The 12120-nt window shown below is 41.7% G+C and overlaps 1 protein-coding gene across 5 annotated transcripts in view; it reads right to left on the bottom strand.

The window, feature by feature from the left end:
• The window catches only part of ninl (ninein-like), a 145136-nt gene that overhangs the window by 63514 nt on the left and 69502 nt on the right, over window positions 1–12120 (bottom strand). For all 5 annotated transcript variants that reach the window (XM_060831713.1, XM_060831714.1, XM_060831715.1 and 2 more), the window contains exon 9: window positions 9481–9617. In XM_060831713.1, coding sequence (XP_060687696.1) covers window positions 9481–9617 — 137 coding nt within the window. The remainder of the gene's footprint in view (window positions 1–9480; window positions 9618–12120) is intronic.

Here is a 12120-nt window from a genome sequence, read left to right as displayed (position 1 = left end):
TGAAAAGAAATTGAAGTTGACATTGCAGGTTTGGTAACCCTTCCTCAGAACAGTGTTTAATCTGGAAATCTGTGTTAGGCCTACTTACTTTGTAAAAGTAGAAAGTGAAGCTTGTACAACGTTTTCCTCACAGAGGTGATACACATATGGAATGTACTGCCAGAGGAGTGAAGGATGCAGGAACAGTTACATTTAAAAGACATTTTGACAGGTACAAGAACAGAAAAGGTTTACAGGGATATGGGCCAAAGGCCGTTGGACCAAAAGGTCTCTGTCCATAATGTATGACTCTGAGTCTAAATAAATGATGCATGGAAGGATCCTAATAAATTCCTGTGAGGACAAGGGCCCAAGAAGCTCAATGTTTTGAGCATGTTGTCAGACCAATGTACATTAAATTAGGATTGCCATGTGATGAGTTGAAATCGTTTTCTGCTAAAAATAGGATTGTACGGCACGTATTGTGCAAGTGTCCAGTGAGGACAAACATTTCCAAAAATAAACCGGAGGATGCAATTTCTTAAACTAAGTACCCAGCAATGTTTGTAACACCATCACTAGTATTTATATAAAGCAGTTTTAATGCATTAAAATGTCCCAAGACATTTCACAGGAGTATCATAAAACATATGGCAATTTAAGACAGATGACAAAACGCTTTGTAAAGGAGGTTGGTTTAAAGGAATATCTTAAACAGAGGGAGGGTAGATAGACACATTACAGAGTTTAGAGAGGGAATCCATGGACTAGGGCTTTGATACCTGAAAGCAAAGTCAGTAATTGTGAAATAAGTAAAATTAGGAATGCTCAAGAGGCTAGAATAAGAGGAGAACAAATGTCTCGGAAGGTTGTTGGCCTGGACGAGATAACAGAGATGGGGAGTGCTGAGGCCATTGCAGAGGATCTGAAATGAAAGTCAAGAATTTCAAGCTTTTGCTAAACCAGGAGTAAGTGTAGGTCATCAAGTATAAATGTGATGGATGGATGGAATTTGGTGAGTGAGGAAGGAAGAGGCACAGAGTTTTAGATGGCCTCAGGTTTACGGAAGGTGAAATGTGGGCAATTGGCCAGGATCAAGTTGGAATAGTTAAATTTAGAGCTAACAAAAGAATAGACAAACATTTCAGCAGCAGATAAGAGGAGGCAGCACGGAGTTGGGCATTATACATCATACCTCTTCTGACATCACTTTCCATACCCATGATCTCTACCACCTGGAAGCACAACAGCATCCAAGCCGCACACCATCCTAACTTGGAACTATATCATTCTTCCACTGCTGCTGGGTCAAATTCCTGGAACTCACTTCCTAACAGCACTGTAGATGTACCAGTACATTAGGCAAAGCAGCAGTTCAAGGACCATTACAGATGGACAATAAATGCCAGTCTCACCAGCAACATCCTCTCCCATGAACAAACAAATTAAGTGGAAATTGGCAACCTTGGTGTTGGCACAAATATATGTTTGGGTGAACACCTCAGGATTAATTTTACATCACAGATGCGAACAACATTGTTCAGTCTCAGGTAATTGCCAGGGTGAGGGCTAGAGTTGGTAGCTAGGGATAAAAATCTTTAGCTGTACCAAAAACACGGCTTTGATCTTCCCAAAATACTGGATGCCAAGAGAGCTGTCTGATAATCTAGTGACAGTGGAGGAATCTAAAGTGGTGGCAGCATTGATCAGGAACATGCCAAATCCTAGCGCTTATGGGAAGTGGCGCTGAGTGAAGTAATGCAATATTACCATTGTAATGGGATCATTGAAAAAGCATACATTCTAACAGTGAATCTTTAACTACAATTAATTGATTATACTATATAGCTTTGTTTTGGTACAACTAATTTGTTATTCTTTCATTTTAAGGAATTGTTTCTTCACTGCAACTTTGATTATTGTTGATAATATGCACAAGATAAAAAAAAATGGTGTTTAAGTGGGGACGAGCAAATCATTGCACTGGGGAACTCTCACGGGAAACAATAAAGATTCGATCCTGCATTGTAATAACTGCACGAGTGCTTACATTGGTGCTTAAAGTAATGAGACAAATTTGACAAACATTTTGATAACCCTGAAGTAATTCAATCTTCATCAAGTTAGTATCAGTTCAAGGGGTAGGTATTCTCTCAGGAATGCAACTCAAGGAGGATCTCCCATTCACAATGGCAAGACCTGGGAATATTCTGGACTTGGTTCAGATATTTGCTGCAAATGTGTTGCTGGTCAAAGCACAGCAGGCCAGGCAGCATCTCAGGAATAGAGAATTCGACGTTTCGAGCATAAGCCCTTCATCAGGAATGAGAGAGAGTAGCCAAGCAGGCTAAGATAAAAGGTAGGGAGGAGGGACTTGGGGGAGGGGCGATGGAGGTGGGATAGGTGGAAGGAGGTCAAGGTGAGGGTGATAGGCTGGAGTGGGGTGGGGGCGGAGAGGTCAGGAAGAGGATTGCAGGTTAGGAGGGCGGTGCTGAGTTGAGGGAACCGACTGAGACAAGGTCGGGGGAGGGGAAATGAGGAAACTGGAGAAATCTGAATTCATACCTTGTGGTTGGAGGGTTCCCAGGTCAGATATTTCTTCACAATTTGAAGCTACCTAATGGTTAATGTCGCACAAACTAAGACAATAGCTATACCGTGTCAAATGTAGATTCTTAAGCTCGTAGAAAAGGCTGAGGCCCGAGATAAAGAAGTTTCAGAATTCAAGAGCAGCGAGAAAACTAAGTAGGTGGTGGAAATCTGGACATACTTAGAGCTGCAAGTACAATATCTTTCAGGCAAACAGAACAAAAATGAAGATCAGGCAAACAGAACAAAAATCAAGATCAGACAAAAGAAATATCCAAAGCTGCAACACACAAAGTTAGCAGTGACCCTGGCAGACATCACAGGGGTCTCTACCACCTCATTACCTCATGTCAGGTCAAAGGAATGGGAGGCCAACAGGTGGCAGTATTGTCTTGGTCTTATACTTCCCGGTCTTATACTTCCCTATCATACCATGCCTGAGGAAGAAGCAGAGCTCCAAAAGCTCGCAGTTTCAAATAAACCTGTTGGACAATAACCTGGTGTTGTTTGATTATTGACCTTGTCCACCCCAGTCCAACTTCCACATCTCCCATATCTTGGGATACTCAGCAGAGACTGAAATGAATAAAACCAGATAATGGTCAAAGGACTCCCCTGATCCAAACATTGTTGAGGAGATTTTGGGATAAAGGCCATGGTCATGAATGCTTCTGTACCCCCTTTATACTTTTCAGATACCAAAGACCCACACTTGTACAGTTCAACCAGTTATGTTATATAATGAGGAGCAGTTGGATGGCCATTCAATTCCTCAGACGATTGTCACTCTCAACAGATCGCTCACCTTCCCTGTAACCTGGAGTGTGTAAGGGGCAAGGAGAGAACATGATCGGAAATCTCCCAACTCCTTCAGAGGTTGTGAAGGCAACATGACTTCAGTTCTGAAGAACAGTCACATTGGACTGGAAATGATACGTCTGGTTTCTCATTCCACAGACCTACTGAAATTCTCCAGCATTTTCTGTTTTGATTTCAGGCTCCCGGCAACAACAGTATTTTACTTTTGCTAGGGGGTTTGGGATTACTGGAATAAAACAAGAGGGGTAAATTACAAGAAGATGGCAGGAAGAAAAGAGATTGATGATATAAACCCGTGAATTCGAATGTAATCTGTACAAGTTACTAACATGAAACAAACCACTTCTTGTTCATACAATGGTCTCTTCTAGTTGGACCAGTAAATGGCTTTCCTCTATCACACTAGCTCAATAGATCAAGCAGGCTTGTAGGATACCAATAGTCAAAGAGGATGATGGTAGGAAACCCAGCACAAAGTGAGGCAGAAACTCTGCTGCATATACATCAAATATTAGGTCTTTCATGGCACACCATTCTTGTTTATAAATTAAAAGCCTAAACTGTTATTTGGGGGAAACAGATGCTGTACCAGAGGGAAATTTCAACAGCTTCAGCATTTCAATCAAGTAACTGTTGTGAACAGTCACCATTGTAAAGTCCAAAGTGAGACTTCTACAAACTTTGAATCAGAAGAGTGGGACGCATGACAGAATGAAAAATCTCCTCAGTGAATTAATCTTTCCACAAACCTACAGAACATAAGAACCAGGAGCAGGAGTAGGCCATCTGGCCCTTCGAGCCCACTCTGCCATTCAATAAGATCATGGCTGATCTTTTTTGTGGCCTCAGCTCCACTTACCCACCCTCTCATCATAACCCTTCATTTCTTTACTGTTCAAAAAATTATCTATCTCAGCTTTAAAAACATCCAATGAAGAAGCCTCAATTACTTCACTGGGCAGGGAATTCCATAGATTCACACCTCTCTGGGTGAAGTAGTTCCTTCTCAATTCGGTCCTAAATCTGCTCCCCCTAATTTTGAGGCTATGACCTCTTGTCCTTAGTTTCACCTGCCAGAGGAAACATCCTCTCTACTTCTATCTTATCTATTCCCTTCATAATTTAATGTATTTCTATAACATCTCCCCTCATTCTTCTAAATTCCAATGAATGTTATCCCAGACTACCACTCATAAGCCAACCGCCTCAACTCCAGAATCAACCTAGTGAACCTCTTCTGCACCTCCTCTAGGGCCAGTAGACCCTTTCTCAAGTAAGGAGACCAAAACTACAAGCGGTCCTACAGGTGTGGTCTCAGCAGCACCACATACAGCTGCAACATAACCTTCCTGCTTCTAAACTCAATTCCTTTAGCAATGAAGGACAGAATTCCATTTGCCTTAATTACCTGTTGCACCTGCAGACCAACCTTGTGATTGATGCACTCGGACACCCAGGTCCCTCTGCACAGCAGCATGCTGCAATTTCCTACTATTCAAGTAATTGACATTTTTATTGTTATTCCTACCAAAATGGATGATTCATATTTATTAACATTGTACTCCATCTGCCAGATTTTTGCCCGCTCACTTAAATTATCTATGTCTGTCTGCAAAGTGTCACAGTCCTCTGCACTCTTTGCTCTATGACTCATCTTAGTGTCATCCACAAATTTTGACACACTAAACGTGGTCCCCAACTCCAAATCGTCTATGTAAATTACAAATAATTGCAGTCCCAATACTGATCCCTGAGGCACAAAACCAGTCACCGATTAGCAACCAGAAAAGCACTCACTTATGCCCACTCTTTGTTTCCTGTTAGTTAACCAATCCTCTATCTATGCTAATACATTATCCGTAATGCCATGCATCCTTTTCTTACGCAGCAGCCTTTTGTGTGGCACCTTATTGAATAGGTTGGACATTTTTGCAGGTGGGAATCACTGCTCACCTGTATCCTTACAGCGGTCAGTGTTATGAACACCATGATACACCCAGGTCTTATGCTGATGTTATTTCAGTTAACTGCGCTGCTAACAATAATCCATCTGCAAACGGAGTATTGGAAAACAAGGGCCAACCAGGACAGTTTTACATGGCAGACAACATTGAGAAGAATTGGAGGAGTGTAGGAATAACGGTCCATACTATCACGGATATTTTAATGTCTTGCACAACTTGTGGGACCAGCCTCTTCTTAAAGACCAGTTTAAGCTTAAAATGACTTTCCACTAAACATGGTGAAGTTGAATCTGAGAATGCAAGCTGTACACCATGTCTGGGCAGGGTGCTACATTTCAACTGATTAAGGGGATGATGCAATGCCTGAAAGTAAACACTCAGCAATATCTGTAATGATTTAGTGTATGTCTATCTGATTGCCAGTGCTCTGGAGAAATGGTACTGAGCTAATTAGGTAATATAATCATGGTAGTAGGACAGTTGAAAAGGACTGTGCAGGATAAAATGCTTTTCAGAGATCATGTATCTTTGTTTAACTAATTGGCTGTACTATTTCTCTATTACTGGCACAATTAATTAATTATATAGTCACCCACACATGATTGCTTCAACATGATTTATTGATAATATGCATGAAGTGGGGAAAAAAATACAAGTATAAGCAAATCATCTTCTAGGACTTTCATAATCGTCAGTGGTGTTTTAATAAATGGCTGTTATATCTGCATGCATTTACATTTGTGTTAAAGTAATGAGACCAAATATAACAAGGCCTCAGGCAACTGTCTGTGTGGAATTTGCACATTTTCCCCGTGTCTGCATGGGTTTCCTCCGGGTGTTCTGGTTTCCTCCCACAGTCCAACCTGGGTCCTTGGCACTGTGAGGCAGCAGTGCTAAACACTGAGCCACCATGCCGCACTCTGCTATCTCAGAGTGTTTGGGGACTGAATGAAATTTACCAAGATAGAGAGAGAAAGGGCAAGGAAGGATCCAAAAACAAAGATAAGAACTTTCAAACCAAGACATTGTTTTAACTGGATTGCATAAAAGTCATTGAGCACAGATCCATTAAAAAGCAAGAACTAATACAAGGAGATGGCCAGTAGTGTTTTGAATGACCACAAGCTTATGGCGGGTATAACATTGAAGACCAGTGCATTACAATAATCTTGAAATAAAGGCATGGCTGAGTTTCAGTAACAGATGAGCCATGACAGTGATATTAGTAAACATTATGGAGTTGGAAATAGGTTGTCTTAGCAATGGCTTGGCTATGATGCAGGGTGCTCACGTGGTTACATATGATATCCAGATTAGCAAATAATCTGGTTTAAATGATACAGTTGTCAGGGAGAGAGATGAAGTTGGTGGCTGGCTCATAGATTTTGTAACAGTCGCTAAAGACAATGTTGCCATTGTTCCCAATATCTGAATGGGGGCTATTTCTAATCATCTAGGAGCAGATGTCAGGCAATTCAGAAGCTGCGGAGGGATAGAGGGGGATGATGGTGAGGCAAATCTGAATGTTCACAGTGTACATTTACAAACTAATGTGTGTTTTCAGATGATGTCACCAAGGGGCAAGTATATAATGAAAAATAGGAGGTGCCCAAGGATAAACCCCTGAGGGACCCCAGAGGTCATAGTACAAGAGTGGGAGGAGAAACTATTGCAGGCGATTCTCCAATTGTGATTAAATGGATGAGAATGGAAATGAGCACATTTCCACCCAGCTGGATGGTAATGGAGTGGCAATCGAGGAGGATGGCATGATCAAAGATGTCAAATGTGTCAAAAAAGGATGAATTTTCTTCTGTCACAGTCATAAAGGACATAATTTGTCACTCTCCTCCCTTCCTATTTTTCATCTGCATGTTGCTTCTTGCCTACACCATCCAAAAACATGGATCAGTTTACAAACATACATTGACAACACTCAGATCTACCTCGCCATCACCCCTATCAATCCTTCCAAGCTGTGTATTATGGAAGTAGCAGGGGATATATAATTGAGGGGATTCAAACAGGGAGTTCCAGAACAAAAGGCACAAATTTGGGAGACAATGTCAAGTACCTTAAAGAGGAAAAGCAGGTTGGAGACAGAGTAGTTGTTTAAAAAGATGGGAGCCAGGGTAGGAGTAAAGGGTTCATTTTTTTTTTGAGGGAAGGGTGACAGTGGCAGATTTGAAAGTGATAAAACCCATGGAGGAAGAGCATTAAAAATATCAGCTAACATGGGAACCAGGAAGGGGAGTTGGACAGTTAGTTGTTTAGTGGGATTTGAGTTGAAAGAACAAATGAGACTCATGAACAAAATGAGCTCAACATGACGGAAAATGAGAGAGAAACTAGAAAAATGTTCAAGGTCAGAACTAGAACTGGGTGCGTGTCTTGGAGGTTTGGTCTATTGGATTAGGGGAAGAAGGGGAAATGGCAAAGGCAACTGACCAAATGATCTCCATCTTACCCCAACTAGAAGATCATGAACCACCATTTCTGCCACCTCCAGTTTATGCCAAATCCAGACACATATTCCCCTCCCCTCTCTTGTTCACCTTCTGCAGGGACTGTTCCCTCCAGGACCCCCAGTCCACTCTTTCTTCACTCCCAACACACCACTACAGCACTTTCCCCTGCAACTGAAAGGCGTAACACCTGCCCATTTATCTCCTCCATCCTCAGTATCCAGACTGTTTCACAGAACACCTACTTTCTACCCACTAAAAAGACCTTGAGCTTCCAGTTGCCTGCCACTTCAACAAACCACCCTGTTCTCTGGCCAATATCTGGCTTGCTGCCATGGTCCAGTGAAGCTCAACACAAACTGGAAGAACACCACCTCATTTTCCACTTGGGAACCCCCTTCTGGACTCAATATTGAGTTCAATAACTTCAGGGCTTGAACTCCCCCATGTCCTTGCCCCTACCTCCACACACCAGGTTTTATTACCACATAGTCTGCTATTAACACAACCCATTGTTAGCCACTAACAGTCCCCATTAATAGCCATTCACCCTCCTAGCCAGATTGTTCTCCACTCCTTGGTCTATCCAACTGTTCCTCTCTCTTTGGGCTCTATCACCAGGTACTGTTTACGCCTCAGACCCTCCCCCCACCCTCTCTTCAGCAAATAAATCAATAATTGCCCAGCTACAATCAGTTCTGAAGAAGGGTCACTGGACCTGAAATGTTAACTCTGATTTCTCTTCACAGATGTTGCCAGACCTGCTGAGCATTTCCAGCAATTTCTGGGGGGTTTTTTGTGCATTTAGAAGCTATTTATATTTTTACACAGTGTTAGTTCTAATGTTTTCTAGATAGTTTGTCTATTCACAGTGAAAGTCAACATCTTAATCCACATGTATTCCTAACAAAATAATGGAATGTGCAATGCAAAATATTTACACCATCCAGCAATACCTTCAACAGTCACCAGATGGCAGATGGATCAGCAAGATAGATCTTTTTAACTGAAGAGGTAAAAACAACGACTGCAGATGCTGCAACCTGACTTTAAAAGGAGAGTTAAATTATTTAAATCTTTAAGTGCCACAACCTCTGGTTCACAGGTTGTTTGAAACTGCAGCATTTAAGCTATGAGGTGCTTAATGTTATATAGGGACACAGAAGAGTTTAACATTTTCATAACTAAGAAGGAAAAAAGCCACATTTACTTTGTTTTCCACAACCTTAGGCAGTCCCAAACCACTATACAGCCAATTACGTATATTTTTTAAGGTAATCACTGTTGTAAAACTGCCAATGTGCATAGATAAATAATATTAGTTAATTAGTTTTAATAATGTGGCTGAGGAATAAACATTGGCCAGGACACCAAGGAGAACTCTGCTGTTCTTCAAAACACAGTTTTCCAATCTTTTAGATCTACCCAAGAAGCAGGCATCCCTGTTTAATATCCCAGCTGAAAGACAGTACCTTGGAAAATGCAGCATTCCTTCTGTACTACACTGGAACATCAGCCCTTAGTGCTCAAGTCCCTGGCTTGAACTCTGACCTTCTGATTTCAAAGCAAGCGTTCCACCACCAGCCACTGATTAGCCATGGATGACACTCATCAAAACAGAGAATAATTATGACTTAAAAGGACATTTAAAGGAACACACTTACTGAAGGCCATTTATTTCATTTCTGTAACAGGAGAATGCGGCCTGATGAATTCCATTTTTGCTGGTCAATAACTCATTGTCAAGTGCTTTGGTTAGTTCTGCAAGGTTCACCTTCTGTTCCACATCAAAGTCTAATGTCTGTCAAAAAGGAACAATTAGCATTTTAAACAGTGAATGCTGCAAATTTGCTCCCATAACCTACACCAGTAAATGAATGAATCAATGAATTTTTTTGGGGGGGTGGGGGGCTAGAAAAAGCACATATGCAAAGATTCCTACATCAGAATATGAATTACACTTTTGTAGAATAATGCATTTAAAATAGGTGCATACCCATAAAACTGAGGTGATAAAAGGGAGATTTCATAGATATGTTCAAAATTGTGCAATGTTTATTACTGCAGTAAATAAGAAACAAACAGTTTGGAAAGTTGATGATTCAAGACTTGTGTAAAGAGTTGTAGCTCGGGTTCCAGTTGTTGTGCTTGTGGGTACGTTCGCTGAGCTGGGACGGTTGATTTGCAGATGTTTTGTCTTCTGTCTAGGTGACATCTTCAGTGCTTTGGAGTCTTCTGTGAGGCACTGCTGTATTCTCTCTTCTGGAATTTATTTGGTTCAGTTTCTGTTGCTACTAGTTGCCAGTTCCAATTGGCTGTTGTAATGGCCGGTATATTGGGCCTCGGTCAATGAACTTGTTAATGGAGTCCATGGCTGAGTGCCATGCTTCTAGAAATTCTCTGGCTGTCCTATGTTTAGGTTGGCCCAGGTGAATTTGCGGTCTTTGTCATCTGTGTGTATGGCTACTAGGGACAGCTGTTGTGGCGTTTAGTGGCTAGTTGGTGTCCGTGTATGCAGATTGCTAGTTGTCTGTCTATTTGTTCTATATAGTGTTTTGTGCAGTCTCTGAATGGAATCATGTAAATTACTTTAGCCTTGCACATGATGGGTGTAAGGTCTTTTGTCCTGGTGAGCTGGGTCTGTGCCTGGCTGTCGGTTTAATGGGCTGTCATGAACCCAAGTGGGCGGAGTAGTCTGGCTGTCAGTTCCAAGACTTTTTTTCAATGTAAGGTACTGTGGCTAGTGAGTTAGGTCATGGCATGTCCTCATCACGTTGTTGGTCTGTTAGGCATCTATGGATGAAGTTACAGGGATATCCGTTTTTGGCAAATACTCTGTAGAGGTGATCTTCTTCTTCCCTTCATAGGTCAGGAGTACTGTAGTGTGTCATAGTCCTTTTGAACACAATCCTAATGCAGCTTCCCTTGTGTGTGTGTTTGGGTGGTTGCTGTTGTAGTTCAGGACCTGGTCGGTGTGCGTTGCTTTCCAGTACACTTTTGTGGTGCACTCACCATTCTGTGTTCTTTGTAACATCACATCCAGGAATGGGAGTTGATTGTTGATGTTCTCCTTACTCTTAAATCTGATCCCAGTGAGTATGGTGTTTATAATCCGATGTGTGCTCCTGTGCTAACTGCCTAAGCGCTACCTATGAACAACTCTGATTCCTTTACGGATGCTGAAGGAATCAAATTCTACAAACATGTGTCAGATTAGATGGAGACCACCAATCAACAACCCACAAGCCACAGAAACAAACAAGTCAGACAAAACCATGTGAGGATGGTCTCAATAGACTACACCAGTACAGACAAGAAATTGCGTGCCAAAAATTGTAAATTACAAAAACAAATTAGGAATGGACTGTGCCAACTGAATAGGCCATTATCATAAGACAGAGCAGAACCACATACAGAAGGAAAACGGTACTACCAGACAACAGGACATAGCAACCTCTCCAACTAACAGCTCACAGATACAGAAAAGGTGGTACTAGCCAAGGGACTCAACCTCAACCACAGGGATGCAAGATCAACAGACTTACTAGCTGCACTAGAATGTATGCTCAGAACTAACAGACTAACTGAAGTGACATAGCAAGCAGTCAGACAAACCATTGTACCCTTACTAACAAAGACTAATGAACAACCTCAACAACAAAGAGAGAGAAGCCCTAAAAACACTCAAAAATGATAAGAACATAATCATAGTACCAGTACACAAGGGCAGAATGACTGTTATCATGGACAAGACCGAATACATTCAGAAAGCGGAGAGACTACTTGCAGATACTGACACCTACCTACAGAGGGAGTGTGGCCCCACGCCACAGCTCACCAACAGAATAAACACACTATGGAACCTACAAAAAAAAACCGGACTAATAACCTGGATTAACCTACAAAGTATGAAACCAGGAAGTAATAACACCCCAAGATTTTACAGAGTACCCCAAGTACACAAACTAGACATACCACTTAGACCCATTGAGGCAACCCCAGGCAACACCATCGCACAAATGGGCAAAAGAACGCCAACAAAAACTAAAACATCCTATTAGCGATCCAAGCAAACCATACAATCATCACAGGAATTCCTAGAAAACATCAAGAACATAAACATAGCCAAGGACGAAGCAATGGTGTCATTCCATGTAACAGCACCACTACCTCAATTGATAAAACCCTGGCCACAAAGACAACAGCCAAACTCCTCGACAAACAGAACAGACAACATGCCGGGGAACCTGTCAACAAGGACTGCATACTCTAACTACCAGACCTGTGCTTCACAACACGCTTCA

The sequence above is a fragment of the Hemiscyllium ocellatum genome, chromosome 10 (assembly GCF_020745735.1).
Source record: "Hemiscyllium ocellatum isolate sHemOce1 chromosome 10, sHemOce1.pat.X.cur, whole genome shotgun sequence".
NCBI lineage: Eukaryota > Metazoa > Chordata > Chondrichthyes > Orectolobiformes > Hemiscylliidae > Hemiscyllium > Hemiscyllium ocellatum.
Note: the sequence above shows the minus strand (reverse complement) of the source record. Positions and strands in the feature narration are given on the sequence as shown.